General features: G+C 44.3%; 1 protein-coding gene across 2 annotated transcripts; it reads right to left on the bottom strand.

The window, feature by feature from the left end:
• Positions 1-764: 764 nt before the first annotated feature.
• Positions 765-19,123, bottom strand: smarca4b (SWI/SNF related BAF chromatin remodeling complex subunit ATPase 4b). Of its 2 annotated transcripts, none has more exons than XM_019862380.1 (33): positions 18,908-19,123; positions 17,938-18,070; positions 16,690-17,193; positions 16,472-16,570; positions 15,587-15,845; positions 15,390-15,516; positions 15,125-15,298; positions 13,970-14,143; positions 13,715-13,891; positions 13,560-13,607; positions 13,317-13,447; positions 12,957-13,014; positions 12,729-12,838; positions 12,507-12,654; positions 11,286-11,449; positions 11,130-11,196; positions 10,486-10,596; positions 10,018-10,260; positions 9,704-9,817; positions 9,463-9,570; positions 9,269-9,355; positions 8,960-9,006; positions 8,691-8,857; positions 8,144-8,307; positions 7,139-7,399; positions 6,962-7,039; positions 5,859-6,077; positions 5,508-5,770; positions 4,155-4,263; positions 3,981-4,082; positions 3,760-3,892; positions 3,529-3,668; positions 765-2,847 (listed from the first exon to the last, which is right to left on the bottom strand). In XM_019862380.1, exons 1-33 carry the CDS (start codon positions 19,121-19,123, stop codon positions 2,812-2,814), a joined length of 4,971 nt encoding a protein of 1,656 aa, XP_019717939.1. In that variant the 3' UTR covers positions 765-2,811. The 2 variants fall into 2 exon arrangements, with proteins under 2 accessions (XP_019717939.1, XP_019717938.1); XM_019862379.1 differs by having other exon boundaries at positions 5,508-5,773.
• Between the last annotated feature and the right edge of the window lie 140 nt (positions 19,124-19,263).

Genomic DNA, 19,263 nt, shown 5'->3' on the forward strand with positions numbered 1-19,263 from the left:
TACACTTGTATGTCTGTTCGGAATGTTAAAATATTACTTGACGAAAAATACATGTGCACATTGCTAATTCCAGAATGTGCAAATCCGACCAACTCAGCCAGCATTCCACAACAGATTGCGTGTGACCTTAAATGTTCCACTGTATGTCTCACGAGATGTGAACAGCGAGTTGTGAGCTGGGGGTGAGGGTCAGTGGTTTTCTAAAATCCAGGAAACCCAGTCTACCAACGTTCACCGCATCTGGCTGGGAATTCTTCCTCGAGACTCTGTGGAGGTGGCGCTCACAAACATTTAAACTCAAGTACATTTGTGAAAAAAGTTTTGGCGGTTGAATAATCGCCTCTCTTCAAGCTTGCTTAATCGGTTCAGTTTGTCTGAGAGCACACCCTTGCGGTCAAATAGAGTAATTGCATCTGTCAGATGTGCATCGAATAGATTTAGAATTTTTACTTTATATTCACTTTTATTTACAGAATATTTGAGCTTTTTTGGAGCTGATGGACATCTATGAAGACTGCTTAATATAAAAAAAAAACTTTTAGTTTTATTCAGATATACATAAGCATGTTTTCACCATGCTTGCGTTTGGCTGTCCAAAGAATGCATGTTGCATTCACTGAAGACTCTTAACATGTCCATAGATATGAATGTAAGCGTAAATGATTGTCTATATGTGCCCAAAGTTAGCTTCGTCTCACCTGCAACTCAGTGGACAAGCACGATAGAATATGGATGAGGGGCTTGCATAAACTGATACCAACAAACACCTTGACACTTAATTTATTGTTACAATGGTCTCTCCAGTAACAATGACACAACACAGCACAGACAGAAATGTTGATGCTTTGGTTGCATGTTGAACTATCTACCAAGAATAATAAAAGTACAGTTCTATAAGAGAGTCACCAAAACATATTGTAAGCCAACATATACAGAAATATCCAACACTGTCAGGCCGTGGGGCGTTCACAAGCAGAGAGGAGCCAGCGTCCCTCTGGTCCTTTGACTTAAAATGAAAAACAAAAAACCTAACAGGAAATGTACACTAAAAGTTTTGCCAACCTTAAGTCACCACATACAGAAAACATTAGGAAGCAATTAAAGATACAGTACATATTGGCTGGCTCAAAACCTCCATGTGCTCAAATATGTTTGAAGTGCTACGAGACGCGCAAGCAGCAGCATCCAGGCTGTTTTGATGCAAACGGATACATACGTGAAGCGCAACTTCTGTGAACCCTCAGTCACGTCAACATTGTCACTTCACATGTTCTGAAAAGTGTTTCAGGCTCAACATCCAACCCAAACACACCAGTGTACACAAACGTTGCTTTTTGAATGTCTGACTCTTTTGACCCACGTTCAGTCATGTCCACTCGGTGAGGAAGGCGCTTGCTTCTTGGCAGTTTGAAAACATTTCTGGATACATTCAGGTTTTTTTTTTTTTTTTTAACAGGATCTAGATGTTCTCTGAACTCCATCGGGCAGATAAGTTACTTTTTTTTAATGTAGGCACATCTTCCCCCTTAACAGAGCCCTAACTGTGTGTGAGTGAAGTTGTATGTAAATATAGTAAATATCCACTAGATTCTTCCCTTTGAGTCTAATCAACACTCATGAAAAAAAAGTAAATAAAATAGCGTTTCGTAGGATGTTGCATTGTGTTGTCCTTTCCATCACTTGTTCTTTTGTGTGAAAGATGCTTTTTGGAAAGGGTCACTTTTTTAAAAAGTGGTTGTTAATCTCAATCAGAACCTTTTTTTTACATTGCACGTTAAAAAAATGAAATACTACGAAATGAAAACATTCAACCATATCAAAGTAGTACACACCATTATGAACACCAATGTACGTTACGACATAAGGTTTGAGATCAGCAGACTTTGTGTGAAAACAAAACAAACTGTATTTTCAAAAGAAGTCTGGTCTCACTATTTGGCAAGTTCAAAGCTAAGCGGAAGAGTTTGACTCCTCGCTGTTTTCGTAAACATTCGGGTAAGTGAAGTGGTAATTACCATTTGATAATTATGTAGAATAAATAAACGGCATAAATTGATCATCATACAGAAAAACACAATCAATTTGAAGGCTTCCCGAGTTGTGATTTCACAACTGCAAATACTTGGGTTGGGATTATAATGTGCTCAATTTGATGAATTAAGGACAGTAAATTAAAAAACAAAACAAAACCAAAAAAAAAAAAAAAAATTGAAATGCAATTTTCCATTCTATATTCCAAGCAATACTAAACATGACGCAAAGTTTAATTTGAAAAAAGTGCTCAATGGAAATATGGGCAAGTTTCTGGTTATGTGAAAATTGTGCAAAAGTAAGATTTTGCTTATCCCTAAATGTAAAACACTGCAGTGAGAATAGCCGCCGGAGATCATGTTTAGCGTCAGGCGAGCAAGACTTGTCTCAATAACGGGCGAAAAGAGGAGAAATTGGGCAACCAAAATGTATTTTGAACCGTAAAAGTATAACTTATTTTGTCAAATATTTGTATGCTATTAAAATGAAATTTAGTGCAATTAATGAATTAAAAAGCCTCTCCTTTGAGTTTTTAATTGAGTCTCATCACCAGCGGATACACATGTCATTACTGAACTGGAATTAAACGCAAAAAAATTGAAAACCGGGTTAGATTAGGGACACACATAATGAAGACCTTGACTGAACATGTGCATTTGCATTATTGCAAACTCTTCAGTTTTATCTCCTTTACGTGAACAAGTGGATGGAGGTTTTGCGTACTGATGTACTGGACGTGTGTGCGCAGGCGGAATATCCCTTCATGCCACACCTCTCGCTTCAGGATTCTTCATCAGTTGCACTGAGGGAGTGCTCCTGCAGAGTACACACAGACACAATTACAGTAACTGAGTCTATTTCCACGTTCGTACAGTCAAAAAATCTTAATTAACCAATTACAGTCATGCCCTGAGATTTGCGTAATCCAACTTGTGTGATTTATAAATCACAAAAATAGCATTCTCTGATATTATTCCTTTAAAAAACAAACCATAATGACATACGTTGAATTAAACAGTTTTTCCTTCAATGCACATTGTGTTGCTCATTCTGGTGCGCGCACCCTGGCCAACTGGGGGGAGTGTATGACATGTAGCAAGATGGCGCCTGTCGCACGAATTGGCCAGACATTTTTTTTTTTTATATACGCCGCAGCATACAGATTTCCAGTACCGGAGACCAAGCTCATCTCTGGACTCCTCAGTACAGCAGTAATATTGGACAATCTTCGCAGAGGATAAGGAATATATGCCTATATGGATACATGGTTTGCCTACATGGGTTCAGCACTGTTTGTGTTCACATATTTGCTCATAAATGGTGACTGTTTAAAAAAAAAAAAAATTGCACAGAACAGAAAGGTGACTAAATCTACACCACTCCAAAAAACTGAGCACTCTTATTTTTGTCGAGGCAAAATTGTGAGATGGTCCAAGTGTACAGAATGAAGTGTTTGGTTTGACAAACGTACACAATGACACACACACACAGACTTACCTCCTCTTGTTCTTCATCAGAGTCATCGTCACTAACGACAGGTTTGGCTCTAGTGCGTCCCGATCGTCTGCTGCGTCCCTTTCCTCGATCTCCGCCTCGCTCCTTCTTGCCCAGACGGATCTTGACCTTGACGGAACGGGCTGAACATACAAGCGCACGTCAGGGCATTTAACTATGGTATGCAGAGAGGTATTTAAAAAAAATATATATAGAAGCGATGCTCGTACTTACATTCCGACTCAGATCCGTCGTCCTGCTCATCCTCCTCTTCGTCGCTCTCCTCGCCCTCGCTCTCCTCCTCCTTCTCGATCTTCTGCCTCAGACTGGTGAAGACCGACTGCAGCACGATGGAATCCTCGTATATCTGCTCGCGTTACATGTCAATAAACCTTATCATCATCCTCATCATCATCATCGTTTCTAAAGAGGGAAGCCTCTCAACTGGCCCTCACCAGGGATCCTTCCAGGTTGAAGGTTTGAGCGTTCTGGAAAAGCAGCATGACATCTCTCTCCAGGTCGCCCAGACTGCGGTAGCGATGACCTCGAATCCTCTCCTAGAGTTTGTGAAAGATGACACATTTTAAAAAAAAATTAAACTTATAATGAGACCTGCACTGTGACATTACCTTGATCTTCCGGAAGTCCACTGGCCTGCGGATCAGCTCGTAGTATTCAGGCAGCTCTTTGCGAGACGGCAGCTGGATGAACACCTCGCTGAGCTGACGTCCACTCGTGCTGAGGTGACATCATCAAGATGAGACAAGAAAGTGTGTGTGTGTGTGTGTGTGTGTGTGTAGACAATATTTTTTTGCTACCTTATTTAGCTTAAGTAGATATTAAAAGTCTACACACCCCTGTATAAATACAAGGTTTTTGTGATGCTAAGAAAATGAGAACAAGATAAATCATCTCAAAACTTGTCCAACTCATTTGGAAAAAAACTGACTAGTTTAAAGAGGGGAAGTAAAAATAAAGAGCCAAGCAGTCATTAATTTTCTATTCCTCTTATCCTGATCAGGGTCTCGGGGAGCTGATGCTTATATTTGCTGACTTTGGGCGAAACATGGACTCCACCCTGGACGAGGCTCCAGTCAGACACTGGGCCTAAAAATAAACAGCTGAGAAAATGTGGTTGCACAAGTGTACACATTGTATTATAATTGGGCATTTGGCTGTGTTGAGAATTTGTCACATTTAAACTCATGGGAAATGGAATTCAGCACATATCGGCCACCATTGAAAGTGCTACTCAATTCACTCCAATTACAGTTCTGATGTTCCAGGAGGCTTTTACTTACATTTCTGGTCATCACGTTTTACAGCGCAAGACATGGTCCACAGAAAGCTTTGACTACATTTCTCAGGTGTTTATTTGAACTCTCGCTATTGAAAATATAGATTTTTTTTTTTTTTTGCGAACTAAATTCTCGAGAATATAGGTCAAAATCAAAGTGAACAAAGTTTTCAAATGATTTATCTTGGTCTAAATTATTTCATATCACAGGTTTTGCATTTAAAAGGGAATGGTAGATTTTTTTTTTTTTTAATCCACTGTGCATGAGGGGGCAAAGTATTTGACACACCAGTGCAAACTAAAGCCGCAAAAATGATCCATTAAAAGTATTTTGAAAAAAGAAATGCATAAAATAAAAAAATAGCTTGAAATATGAGAAAATTTATGAATTATAATAATTTCTACCATAACAGAAAATGTATGTATTTTTAAAATTATTTGTTCTTTAAAGCTATTCAAAACAAGTAATTATGATGAATAATAATTGATTCACATTTTAGTCGGCAAGATATGCGGCCTTTTCCATAAAATGTTTTGGATATGAGGGTCATCGTCCATGAAGACCACACACACAGGTCTGAGCTGTAAAATGCTGAATTTTGTATCCGGCTCACGTATCGGTTCTCACGAGAATGCGTCGGTCTCCAATGACTGCGTTTAGAACAAAATCAGGAAGCTTTTGTACCCGTCTTTGTATCTAATGACGGCATCGATGATCTTCTTCATCTTCTTGGTCAGGGCGGGAGGATTGGGGGATATCTTCTCAACAGGTGGTCTCCCCCTTTTTCGCTGCCTTTTGGCATCGTCATCTTTGTCTCCTCGTCCTCTTCCTCCCGAGGAGCACGAGGGCACAGGGAGGTCCAGGTCCCTATCCCGCTTCCTCTTCCGAGTGGTCTTCTTGGTACGCACCTCCTCCTCAACCTCCTCCAGGGTGCCCTCTTCGATGGCCTGCTCGGGAGGGAAAACCGACAGTCAGTTGACACTCCGCCTCGCCGTCTTTCCTTCTTTCTCCCCGCCCCCCTTTCCCTCCAATTACCTTGAGCCACTGCTTCTCGGTTAGCGAATCGCTGTAGTCCACCTCTTTCCGCTGACGAGAGCCTCGCCCGAACATTTTCTCCTCCTCCTCCTCGCAGGTGAGCCGCTCCACCTCGGCGTCGTCCTTCATGATCCAGGTCGGCAGCTCGTCCTCCTCCATCAGGCGAGGCTTGCGACGCGGGTTGCGGGCCTCTTCGCGCCGGCGGTCCAGGTCCATCCTCTGCCGGAGAACAAAACCACCAAACCTTTTTCATGACCTCAGTCGGCATATACTCTTCCATCGTGCTGACTCACATTTCTCTTGAGGTCCTTCTTGCACAGGATTGGATTTAATGTAAGGGGGCAACTTTTCAAAATGAACATTCATTTCATTTGCAACGTCAAGCGAAATATGAATTTGTTTACCAGTGGTATGCAATGCAAACATTATAGTATTTACCCGACGCCTTCAGAATCCCGAGTGCTGACGTCGATCACAGCCACGCACCGCAGAAATCGCAATTTCTTTTTTTTCTAACCAATGACATTTCAGATTCACCAAAGAAGGCCTGTGAGCTGGCTGAGAGACGTCAACATTTTTCTGCTCTCTGATTGGTTGATCTTAAAATGCACACCAAAGATTGATTTACAGATAATGGTTGGGATACTTTTGACAGAAAGTGCATCACAGACATGTTATGAAAGACACCTGGAAACGCTTTCAACTGGGTTAGTCGGTCTCCTTCAATCATATTTGACTTTACTTTTTTAAAAAACAGGTATGGTCATTGTTACTGTACTAATATGCTTATAAGAATCCGTAATCAGGAGTGACGCAATTCATCATGTTGACTTGTGCCACTGAATTGGAAGCGGTTTTGCTCGGCGACTTGGGTTTTATCGACGCACTCGTTCATTGCATGCAAAACTGTGATGAGAATTATCCGGATATTGCTTGGAACAAATTGATTCTTTTGTCGAAAAAAAAAAAAACCAAAACTCTGCGATCGAAACTATTAAGAAAAACAAACAATTACACTGCGAATTAACTGTGCTCTTGTCAAATGTTTCTTTGTTCTTTCCTTCTCCAGAAGCAATCCAGCTGGTGTTAATCCAAATACTGACCATGAATTGATCAAACTCCTCCTCGCTCCTGGCGATCATCTGGTTGACCGTCTCGTCGTCAGGGACCTCGTCCTCCTCCTGAATACCGCAGACGCAATTGGCAAGCGGAGAATAAGCAAGTCAACCCTTTTTCCAAAACCACCGCTAAAGTGCTGTGTTGCGGGTGCACGCACACACATTGATCCGTAGGCACACGTCTTGTCCCCAGACCTCGTCTTGCTCCTCGTGCTCTAGGATGGCCTGCAGGAAGGCCCTGCGCTCGTGGCTGGATGACTTCTGATCGAACATGCCGGCCTGGATCACCTTTTGGTCGACGTTCAGTTTGTATTTGGCGGCGGCCAAAATCTTCTCCTCCACGCTGTTGACTGTGCACAGGCGCAGCACGCGCACCTCGTTTTGTTGGCCTATGCGGTGGGCTCTGTCCTGGGCCTGCAGGTCCTGGGGGTGGCGGCATAAAACTAGGAAATGAAATGTAACTGACACAAATGTGAGCATTATGTTCGAATTTCCGGCTTTGGGCAGTGAACATTCTGCATTTGTACATCCATCCATTCATCTGATAAAAGTGTGTTTGCTGATTAAAGTCATGGGGGAGCTGAAACCTATCCAAGGTGACATTGGACCGAGATTCAAACACAGAATCACTTGACTGTGGAGCAGATGAGCTGCGCAACGAACTGGAATTTGACGACGAAAATATCAACGGATTAACTCGCACATGCTTTTTTGCCTTTTAAGCAGCGACTTTTTCTAAAAGATGGAGCTGCCTCAACAAGAGGTGCGCCGAGAAGAGCGCTAAAAGAGAAGAAGAACAGGACGGAAGACGACTCAAAATCAAAACAATTACAATTCCATAATCACCTGATATGATTTCCTGTCCAAGTTAAGCTAATAACAGTAGTTAACTTCATTTTACGCTTGTGAAAATTGAGATATACAACATGCAGCTGCAATATACCTCAATCTAGCAAGAACAGTGGTTGACTGATTTTTTTTACCTTTTTATGACATGTTCAGAATATTAAAATATTCCTCCAAACATTGCCTTTTTATGATGGTGACAAATTACCCAAAGAACAAATTATTTCTGTTTTCATTATTTCCTCTCAGACAACTTATTCTGAATCCAAACAAATTGGAAGTAAGGAAGGAAAAAAAAATGAGGAGAGAATAGAGGGAAACCTGGTGCGGGTTCCAGTCCGAGTCAAAGATGATGACTGTGTCGGCGGACTGCAGGTTGAGGCCGAGGCCTCCTGCTCGAGTGCTCAGGAGGAAGATGAAATATTCGGACTCGGCGTCATTAAAGGTCTTCAGCAACATTCCTCTGTCTTCGGCCTTTGTGGTGCCTGGCAGGACAATCCATTGTCAACATCACGTTAATGAGAGGCTGGCTTCCGTTCAAGAAAAATCTGTCATTACCACGTTTGACTCAAAATGTTTCAGTGAATTCCTATTCATTCTGATTCATTCCCATGGAAACTATTTTGAAAATCTAAAAACGTACCAGAAAGGTTACGGCCCTTTGGAAACACAGTAGATTTCAGCTTTGTGTTTGGCATGCAAATTCATTGATGTGATTTCTTTAAGCTGTCTTCCTACGCTTGTTTACCGTAGTGTCTCGGAAAGTGAATCCAACTCCATAACTGGGGGGGGAAGCCCAGGAGCAAGACCGTCCAAATCCAACTATCAAATGCGTGTGGATTTTTTATTTATTTTTTTATTTTTTTACCATCCAGACGCAGATACTTGAAGCTGCGGTAGGCAAAGTAGTCCTCCATGATGGTCATGAGTGAGGTCATCTGACAGAAGAGCAGCACTTTATGGTTTGTCGCTCGCAGTTTCGGGAGGATCCGATCCAACACCTCGAATTTTCCTGAGGCTCGATACAAGTCGGGGCTGACATACAAAAAAAAAAAAAAAAAAAAAAAAGTGATGAGCTTACTGGCACATTATAAGGTATACATGCGGTTTGCATGGGGTGCTGTAATTCGCACTTACCCTTGGACTATTCCCCCAGAGAAACCCAAATGTTCAGAGAAAGATTCCTGCAAAAAACAGTCAAAGCGAGTCATATATGCATGTTTTTGGAATGTAGGAGATTTGGACCTATCGCCGTTGGGTCTGCAACCTTATTCCCGCATTACAACTGTTCATTCGAAAACAATTACAAATTCATTCTGATACAAATTCAACGTTATCCCTGTATTGTTTTCTGATGACTTCCTACTTTTGAATAATCCTTTTCAGTGTGGTCCGAACACTCTTGTCATATAAAGAGCAAACAAATTCAACATTTTTCAGCGGTACCTCAATCTGTTGAAACATATATGGATGGTTACAGATCTTCCTCAACTGCATGATGGTGTTCATCAGTGTCTTGGTGCCTCCTTTGCCCTGATCATACACATCATAAAACAACATTAAAATACTTCCCCCGCCCCCTAAGTTCGAAATCGGTCGGATTGGCTTCACTTGCCGAAAACCTCAAGCATATACTCCACCTTCTTGTCTTTCTCAGAGCCATCGGTCAGCAGAACGCCCTTGGCCTGCATGTGTCTGTAGAGCACTCGCTGGAGGGACGACATGTCACACTTGATCACGTACTCCACCTACAGGGATGCACAATGCGCGTTAGTGGAGGAATGGGATCCAAACAATGAGAAACCACCACCAACAAGATTCAAGACCCAAAATAACAAGACGGCTGGCTACGTGACATTGGCCAAAAGAGGCTAGTCGTGCCTTCTCTGGAAGCTGTGCCTCCACTTCCTTCTTCAACCTGCGCAGCAAGAAGGGGCGGAGCACTTTGTGAAGACGACGGATGATCAAGATGGTCTCCTCTTCATTGAGATCCACCTGCAGGGTGGGACGGACACATTGAGTGGATGTAGAGTAGAAAGTGATAAAACAGCAGTCGGACTGCAAATCAAATTACATCAACTTGTGAGTGTCGCACGGGTTATGCCGTCCACTTCAGACAAATAAACCTTCAAACACATACTTTTTGACATCAGATGGTGGAGTAGTGAAAAAGAATCCCGCATTTAGTGTCTCACTTTCTCTCCGGTCATCGCAAAAGGGGCATTGAACCACTGCTCAAAGGTACTGCAGCTCTTGAAGATGGTGGGCAGGAGGAAATTGAGCAACGCCCACAGTTCGGGGAGCTTGTTTTGCAGCGGTGTGCCGGTCAGCAGCACCCGCCTCGGCGCCAGGTAGTGAGTGTTCAGCACCTGGGTCAGCTTACAGTGGTGGTTCTTCATTCGGTGGCCTTCGTCCACGATCATATATTTCCAACGGATCTGCCGGGAGGTTGAGAAATGAAGTAGAACTCAAAAAATGACGGCCAGTCTGCCCTCATGGGCTAATCTAGGCCCGAACGCCTTTCGCAAAATGCACGGAGCCTGCTTTACAACAACAGATGAGGCCCATGTGTCCTCGCGAAGTCACATCATTTGCAAAACTATAATACGACTAGCTGTATGTGGTGTCAGAAAAGGGCGCAGTTATTTGATAGTCACGCCCACCTTAGCCAGGACTTGCTTGTCCTTAATGATGTACTCGTAGGTGGTGAGGAGAACATTAAATTTGCCGCTACGCAACTGAGGGACAAAAGCTCTTCGGGCAGCCGGAGAACCCTGAAAGCAGCAAATGCCACGTCAAAACTGTCACAAAAGGAAGCATAAAGTTGCACGCAAGACAACAACTAGATTGGACTCAGAAATGCAAAACGTCAAGAATAGATAAAGCATACTTGATTTATATTTGTCATTCCTCATCACTGTATTATTTTTTAAGTTCAGTCTGCTCAGTATTTATTGAAGTGGTACTTGGTCTAAAACAGGGGTGTCAAACTCATTGTAGTGACCGTTTCCCTTGGAGGGCCGTTATGACTGTGAAACCATATAAAGAAGTCAACTACTGTAATGAGGGGTTTGGTAACAAGAAATTGCTAAAAAAAAAAAAAATTCTCTTATTTTGGTCCAGATTTCAGCAATCATCGTGGAAGTTGACATGTTTGATTTGCTTTTGCGGGCCATGTAAAATGATGTGGCGGGCCAGATCTGGCCCCCGGGCCTTGAGTTTGACACCTGTGGTCTAAAAGGCTCGAGACTGCTGTGATATAAAGTTACCAAGTGTGGTTCCCTTGCCGAATAAAATTTAAACCCACCTTATAGGATACTTTCACAACTGTAGGTGCCCACTTGTCAAACTCGTACACCCAGTTTGAAAGAGTCCTGGTGGTCAGAAAGGGTGTTGGATTCAAATACGACTTTCATGTCTGCTTTCAAATCTCATCCAGAACAAATCAATTTGGTTAGCTCACGAGAGGGGCACGATGATGAGGTAGGGTCCGTTGAGCCGCTTGTGCTCCATGAGGTACGTGATGAGCGCTATTGTCTGGATGGTTTTGCCCAGGCCCATTTCATCAGCCAGGATGCCATTCAGGTTGTTGTTGTACAGCGACACCAGCCACTCGAGACCTTTGATCTGACAGCCAACCGCAAGGATTCCTTATTAAGTGTAGGACACAAGCTGGCATATGACACAACAGTTTAACAAGGTTTAACCGAACATGACCAGGAATACGTGACCTGCCCAGGATTAGAAAATATGGGATTGCATTACTTCGGTGGGCATGTTTTCATTCACTGTGCCATGGCTTGAGTTTCTCAATCGGTCTTGGATTGTAAAAAATAAAATTGTAAACTACTGTCATTGGCTGGCTTTTCATGCTACATAGTTCTCTGACTGGTTTAGAAATATTGTAGAAAACATCACTAATTTCAGTACTGTAGTCCAAATCAATACGTGAAATGTTTAATTATACAGATTCATGACATATATAGAAGGTTTTCGGGCAGTAGGCCGGGTACACCCTGAAGTGGTTGCCAGCCAATCGCAAGTCACACACAAACAACCGTCACTCACAACCACACCTAAGGGACAATTTAGAGCGCTCAATCAACCTACCATTCTTGTCTTTGGAATGTGGGACGAAACCTGAGTACAGGGAGAAAAAGCCAGGGGGAGAACATGTAAACCCCACACAAGTAGGCCAGAGCCTGGAATTGAACCCTCGACCCCTCTGCCGTGAGCCGTACATGCTAACCAGTCGACCAGGGGTTTTTTTGTTTTTTTTTCCCCTAAAGGGGCATGTTCTCCCCGGGCCTGTGTGGGTTTTCTCTGGGTACTCTGGTTTCCTCCCACATTCCAAAAACATGCATGGCAGGCTGACTGAACACTCTAGATTGTCCCTGGGTGTGAGTGTGGGCGGAGATGGTTGTTCGTCTCTGTGTGCCCTGCGATTGGCTGGCAGCCTATTCAGGGTGTCCTCCGCCTACTGCCCGCAGACATCTGGGAAAGGCTCCAGCACCGCCCGCGACCCTAATGAGGATCAAGAGGTTCAGGAAATGGATGGATGGATGGTAATACAATGCAGGAGGGGCTTAACTGGGGCTTCAAAGATTAGTAACGCCATCCCTGGAACCCATGATTACACACTCGACTTGCGCAGGCTAGTTTAAGACACAGCATGTTTATTTACCTGATACTGTTTAAGCTGTCCGTTTATCAATAAAGTGGATTGCTTTTCCACCTTCTCTGTGACCGCATGAGCCACGGCGTAGTAAGACTGAAGTCCTCGCGCAAAGGCTGCTCCACTGTACTCATCATCCACATCCTGTTTAGCATTCCTAGGAAGTTGAATCGCTTCGAGTGAAGTTCTTGCACGATAGTAATGAGCAGTGCTATGCGTCAGTTTACCCACTCGATGATGTGTCGCACGTCCACCTCTGACACGTCCTCGCTGTCAGGGTCGCTTATCTTCTTCTTTTCTTCTGTTGGTGCAGTTGAAGGCTGGTGCTCCTCCTCCTCCTCCTGACACACAGCAGGTACAGGGACATAAGTAAAAAAAAAAAAAAAAAAAAAAAAAGGGCAATGTTTTTTTAATGTCTATTGTAGCAATGTACTATTGTTGCAAAATTAAAACACTCACTTCTTCCTCCTCTTCGTCCTCGCTGTCTTCACTATCAGAGCGTGGTGCTACTTCATAACTAAAAAAAAAAAAAAAAAGTTTATTTCTGCAATTGAAAGGTAAATATTGAACAAGTCCAGTACCTTCCAGTTGTAAATGCCAGTATTTATAGTGGCACTGTCCAATGAAATGAGTCTTTCAATTTGTGCCTATTTACTTTTTTCCCCCATTTTTGTTCCATGCATTTCAATCAGACAGAACCAATACCCACGCCTGCCCAAGAGATTGATCATAAGAGTATACATGCCACCAAATTGAAACAAAGTGATTTGGTTCTGCTAACTTTGATTTGTTCAGTGTCTGTTCGGTTCTCCTCCTCACCCGGGGTTCATCTCCAGCCACGTCTCCAACTGCCCCGCCTTCGGAGCGTCCACCCCGGTCAAGATGTTGCCACTGTCCACGTGGATGACCTTCACAGGAAGGTCACTCATCTGACTGGTCTCATCCAGAGGCTGCAGAGGAAGTGAGATTACAATTTACATTCTAAATAGAAGTCACTGACACACACAAGAAGCATCTAAAAACCATAGCCTCTGGACGCTTGCCATACTTCAGACAGCTCACCTCTCCATCAGGCCCCAAAGCTGGAGTCTGTCCCTCTGGACTCTCCAACTGAACAGGAGAATCAAAGCAGTCGTTTACAATTTCGAGGACTCCTTCTGATCTTGTGCCCGTCATATGTAATCAAATAAGGTGAGCTTTACCCTGCACCTACATACCTTCTTCTTCTTCTTTTTCTTCTTCTTCTTCTTCTCTTTGAGGGCCTGCGCAGCCTTGTGAGCACGGACCAGCTCGGTGAGGTTGGCCACATATTCGTCCGTCTGCTGCAGAAGGTAGGCCAGACGCTTGTCCTTCTTCTGGTCGATCAGTTTACGGTAGCCCTCCTCGTCTTCAGCCTGAATGGACAGAATCACGCTAGGGGGAGTTCTGCTGGAAAACATGTTCGTCTATTATACGCGGAGGCCGCACGTTACCATGAGTCTCCTCATTCGCTCTTTCTCAATGCGCTCGTTCTCTTTTTTCTGCTCCCTCTCGGTGTTGGCGTGATAGGTACCCACAGCTTTGGTCAACTTTTGGATTTTGCCCGTGATGGAACGATGATACTCCTTGAAGTCTTTGGCATGTTGAAGGATACTGTTGAGATACTCCTGCAATGACACGGTGAGCGATAGAGAGAGCACAAGCTGTATGAATCCATCCCTCTGTTAGAGTAGACAAACACAATGTTGTCATGTCTTAAAATTTCATTTTGTTACATGCTTGAGTGACCTCGAAATGCTTGTGTTCAGACATCTTGCACACAATGGAGCACAGAGAATCATGGGTCAATTTGAGGTGAAGGGACCCACATCTCAGAAAGAAAGATTTGTTTTTCTGATGTATTTCTTGAAATTTGCATACACAATCAATAAAAAGGCCGGCAGAGGCAGCAGAGGTCAGGTGTCAGTGAGAAGCACTCAATGAGTGGCTTCATAGAAAACTGCGCCTCCTGCCGGCAGTGAAAGTTGATCTGTTCCTGCGTCGAGCCTTTGTTAAAAAAAACCCTTAAAGTTAGGACAACCCACCGAGGGCCCTCTCCGTCGTCTGTCAAAACAAATCGCTGATGCACGTCGTCAGCTGAGTACATGTATGAACATGTCAAACATCCATAAGTTCAGTGACAGGAGCACTTAGACAGATTCTGACTGTTTGGGAGAAAAATTCAAAATGTTATCTTCAAAAAGAGACCGAAACTATGCAGATACTCCAAATGGTTCAAGAACAGCTACAAATTTACTTTGGGTGCACCTTTTTTTGGCGTTTTTGGCAAAGTTGTCCTCAGCCTAAGGGCGAACACCGAGTGAACATCTCTGACACCCTCTCATAATATTATGATTTTTTGTTTGTTTGTCGTATTCTGCCCTTTTGACCCCCAAAAAAAATATTGCGGAAATATGACTCTTACTACCAGGTTACTGTTTTCTTGTAATATGATGTCTTAATTCTAAAATCAAGCCTTTTTCCCTATCTAATATTACAGTTGAAAAAAACAAAACCCATCGGACTTAAAGTGGAAGTCAACCCAAAAATGTTCTTAAACAATCATATTTTCGACGCACAGTGAAGTTGTTCCTAATAATGTTGCCTACCTGATGCTTCTGCCTGCGCTTGCGCTCTTGTTCGATCTTCTGCTGTTTCTCCAGTTTCTCTGTGATGCGAGCCTCTCTCAGGCTTTGGCGTTTGCTGCGTTTGTAGGCCTTGGAATCCAGCGCCGTTTCCAGAGCCGTGTCACGGCGCATGCACACCACCACCTCCTGTCGTAGCTGGACGCACCCGCCGACCGTAAAAAAAAATAAAACGACAAATCTTTCGATGTACAAAACGGGTTTTGCTTCTGCCTGCCGCGCCGCTCACCTGTCTCTGGAAGTTAAGCAGTCGTAGCGCTTTGAGTTCAATGGTAGCTTTGGTTCGTAAATCTCCAGCCAGAGAGCCCGGCAAATTCTCCAACTCAGCAATACGATGTGTGATGCGAGCCTGCAACCTACAGCATCCAATCAAGTTATCCTAACTTGTTCTGTTCAGTAACCGGTTGCCGAACTCATTTTTGGTACCTGTACTCCCTCTCCTGCAGGATCTCCACGGGGTCCAGGCCGCAGGGCTTCTGGATGGGGGTGATTCGGCTCTGCTTGCTGTGGTAAGGCATCATGGGAGGAGGCTGCGCCGGCTGCCCGGGGGACTGCGTCTGCGGAGGCATGATGGGGGAGGCCGCGGGGGGCACCGAAGGGGGAGCGGGTGAGGGTCGTCCCGTGGGCTGAGGCGGAATTAGCTTTTGGGGAGCGCTGGACGGTGCTGCTGCATTCACCAACGGGCCTGAAGGGAAGAACGTGAAGGAATCGAGAAGGGGATGCCGATAGTTTAGTGTCATCTTCCATCTTCCAATCAAGTTTGTGGTGTACATGAAGTAACGTCCCGATGCATAAAATGTGCAACAAATGCATGGTCGTTCAACTTCAAGTTTTGTTACATTCCACATCACTTCATGATCCGACACTGCATTACTGCAACTAAATTAACTTTGAGGCTTATTCTGGGTTGTTCTGTTTATTTTGTTCATGTAAGGTGATGGACATTGTGCGACATTCATTTTGTGGCTCATTTTGGGTTGCGGTGGTTATTTCTCGAGCGTTAGATGATGAACATTGTGCTGCAGTCATCCATGCTTTAGCAAGGTTATCACTTTGTTATAATAGTCCGGACTCACATACCATTTAGGACTTTGTGGCTAATTTGGGTTGTTCTGGGAACTTTAATGACTATATGTAAGATGATGAACACGGAACTGCAGTCATCAATGTTTCAGCATGTTTACATAAATCACTTCATCATCACTTTGCAACACCACAGGCCTAACTTCCTCTCTGAAGGCAGGAAAGTGAAACAAAAGACTCGAGGTGTCAGAGGCACATCCAAAATGCAACACAATAGAAGCCACAAACCTTCAGGCCAGGACTTGGGAGGTCCATTGTGGTTCTGTCCTTGCATTCCGACTGCCGGACCTGATGGACCTGGTGGAGGCATATTGGGGCCCATCATTCCTAGAAGGGCAAAATATGCTTTTTTTATGTTAAATGTATATTTTTATATACAGTAATCAAAATGAGCAAGTTCAAGGAATTCTGGCAGAGGTTACACAAGGTCAACATAAAGTCCTCACCGTGAGCGCGACTGTAGCCTGAACTCATTGGTCCTGGTGGCGCGGCTCCTGTAGTCAAGCTCGACATGGGCTGTTGCATGCCAGGCATCGGTCTTTTCCCTTGCACAGCCATCTGCAGGTGGTCCGGCAGGGGCTGACCTCGGGCAAGCATCTTATAGGCCATGATCTGAGCTCTGAGTTGGTGCAGCTGGCTCTGGTTAAAAGGGGTGGGGCCCCCAGGTCCAGAAAGACCACCGGATTCAAGGCCTGACATAAGGGTGGGGACAGTGGCGCTTAAGCTCGGCCCGGGACTGGGTCCTGGCCCTGAAGCGCCGAGTGGTCCTGAGCGGCTGCCTGGGCCCAGGGAGTGCTGGTCGCTACCGGGGCCTTCCAAAGGCGTGGAGGCGGGGGGAGCGCCGATGGAGGAGGAAGATGAGGAGGAGGATGGAAGTAGAGGTCCAGATGGAGGACCATTGGATGGTACCGGACTAGAATGATCGGAACCACCTAATGGAGAGTGATAACCTGGAAGACACCAGGGGATCATGAAAGGAGGCATGAAAACAGACCGGAAGCTACGGCGTGACAAAAGATTTGTTGCTCGCTGCTTTTTTTTTAATACTCAGTCGGGAGGTGGAGAAAGCTAATATAGTGACAAGTAGCTATGTCACATGTTATCGGTCCGCCCCCTGGTTGTCATGGAAACAGAACTCTCTTCCCTCAAAACCAAGTGATGTGAACCAGAGGGTGACTAGTGGAAAGTAAGTGTGCTGTAATTCTTTATCCTTTATGAATTTTTACAAACGAATGTCAGAGCAGAACTGATGTGGAAAAATGTAATGTTTCCTTTAATCTACAGTTACGGTGGAGAAGTTTACATCCATGTCACATTCATATTGGGATTATATTTCATGTGACCCTACAGCACAAAACACATCACTTGGTTCAAATTGAAGAAATTTATATCAACATATTTTCTGAAAGGGCATCGAAAATGCTTTCCAATTATGTTTAGATCATGGAAAATGGAGTAATGTTTACTGGTGTTATAAATGTTGTTTGTTATATTGTTTCTTATCAAACTGGAGTCATGAAGATGTGAACCAAATTGTTGTGGTTATCTTGATGTGTCGTTGGTAAAGAGTCTCCCTTTGGGTGCGACCAAAACTACCTGATTGCGCAAAAGTCACACTCACACGCCTCGGGGATGTCACTTGCACAATGTTGTCGTTGCGGATTACTTAAGAATGGAGTGTTTGATTTGCCAACCTTGTGAATGTTGGTCCAAGGGACTGGGTGGGGGACCCATACCGGTGTGCCCGCCCGGTCTCACTGACAGCGCTTTCATTTGACTGAAGCGACTCTCCTCGTTCATGCTCTTGTCATGCATGCCCTCCATGGACTGAAAACACAATGAGAAAAAACTGTTACAACTCAGGACTGTTGTTGCTGTTACCCCCATCAGACACGTCATGTTTAAAACATTGCAGATATTACCTTCATTTAATGGCTTCTACCCATGTCTCAACCAAATGTAATACTTTCACTTTATTACACTGCTGTAGATACTTTTACTCCAGTAGAGTGCAAAATAATCTTATTTATTCCAGCATGGATTTATTTTGCAAAGGAAACAATAGCTGCACTTTATCTTAAATTAGATTCTTCTGGCATAAGATAAGATAAGATAAGATATCCTTTATTTGTCCCACACTGGGACATGGGCATGTCCTTGTCCCGGTTATTTGTGTGTGTGTGTGTGTGTGTGTGTGTGCGTGTTATTTTAAATAGTAATTGACTGCGGTGATCCATCCATCCATCCATTTTCTGAACTGCTTCATCCTCACAAGGGTCGCGGGGCATGCTGGAGACAATCCCAGCCGTCTTCGGGCAGCAGGCAGGAGACACCCTGAACCGGTTGCCAGCCAATTGCAGGGCACACAGAGACGAACAACCATCCGTGCTCACACTCACACCTAGTGACAATTTAGACTGTTCAATCAGCCTGCCATGCATGTTTTTGGGATGTGAGGAGGGGAAACCGGAATACTCTGAGTAAACCCACGCAGGCACGGGGATAACATGCAAACTCCACAGAGGAAGGCCGGAGCTGGGAACGAACCCACGACCTCTGCACTGTGAGGTCGATGCACTAACCACTGGACCGCCTAGTGGTGATCCAAAACCAGATTAATCTGTCTTGGTAGAGGAACCAAATTCATAGTTTGACTGTCCTTACTTTGTGCAGGGGGTGCATGGTGTCCTGGTTGTAGCCAGAAGGGCCTGGCTGGGAGAGTCCAGAGGAAGGTGGACCGGGACTGGGTCCCATCATGCTGTGAGCAGAGCCTGGGGAAGGACCCGGGCTGGGGCCCAGCATTGCCCCAGGGGAGGGACCTGGACCGGGGGATGGACCCGGACGGGGGTTGCCTCCCAGTGGGGGGTCTGGGGTGGACATTGCGGTGGTTTCCTGCAGCAGGGATCGCACACTCATTTTTAATGCAAAAAACATATATCTAACGATACATTTAAAATCTAAGTGATTATTGGGCCATAATAAATGCACTTTCCCAACAATTTAGATATAATATTACCTAT

This window comes from Hippocampus comes, unplaced genomic scaffold (genome assembly GCF_001891065.2).
Source record: "Hippocampus comes isolate QL1 unplaced genomic scaffold, H_comes_QL1_v1.1 scaffold7, whole genome shotgun sequence".
NCBI classification, from domain to species: Eukaryota; Metazoa; Chordata; class Actinopteri; order Syngnathiformes; family Syngnathidae; genus Hippocampus; species Hippocampus comes.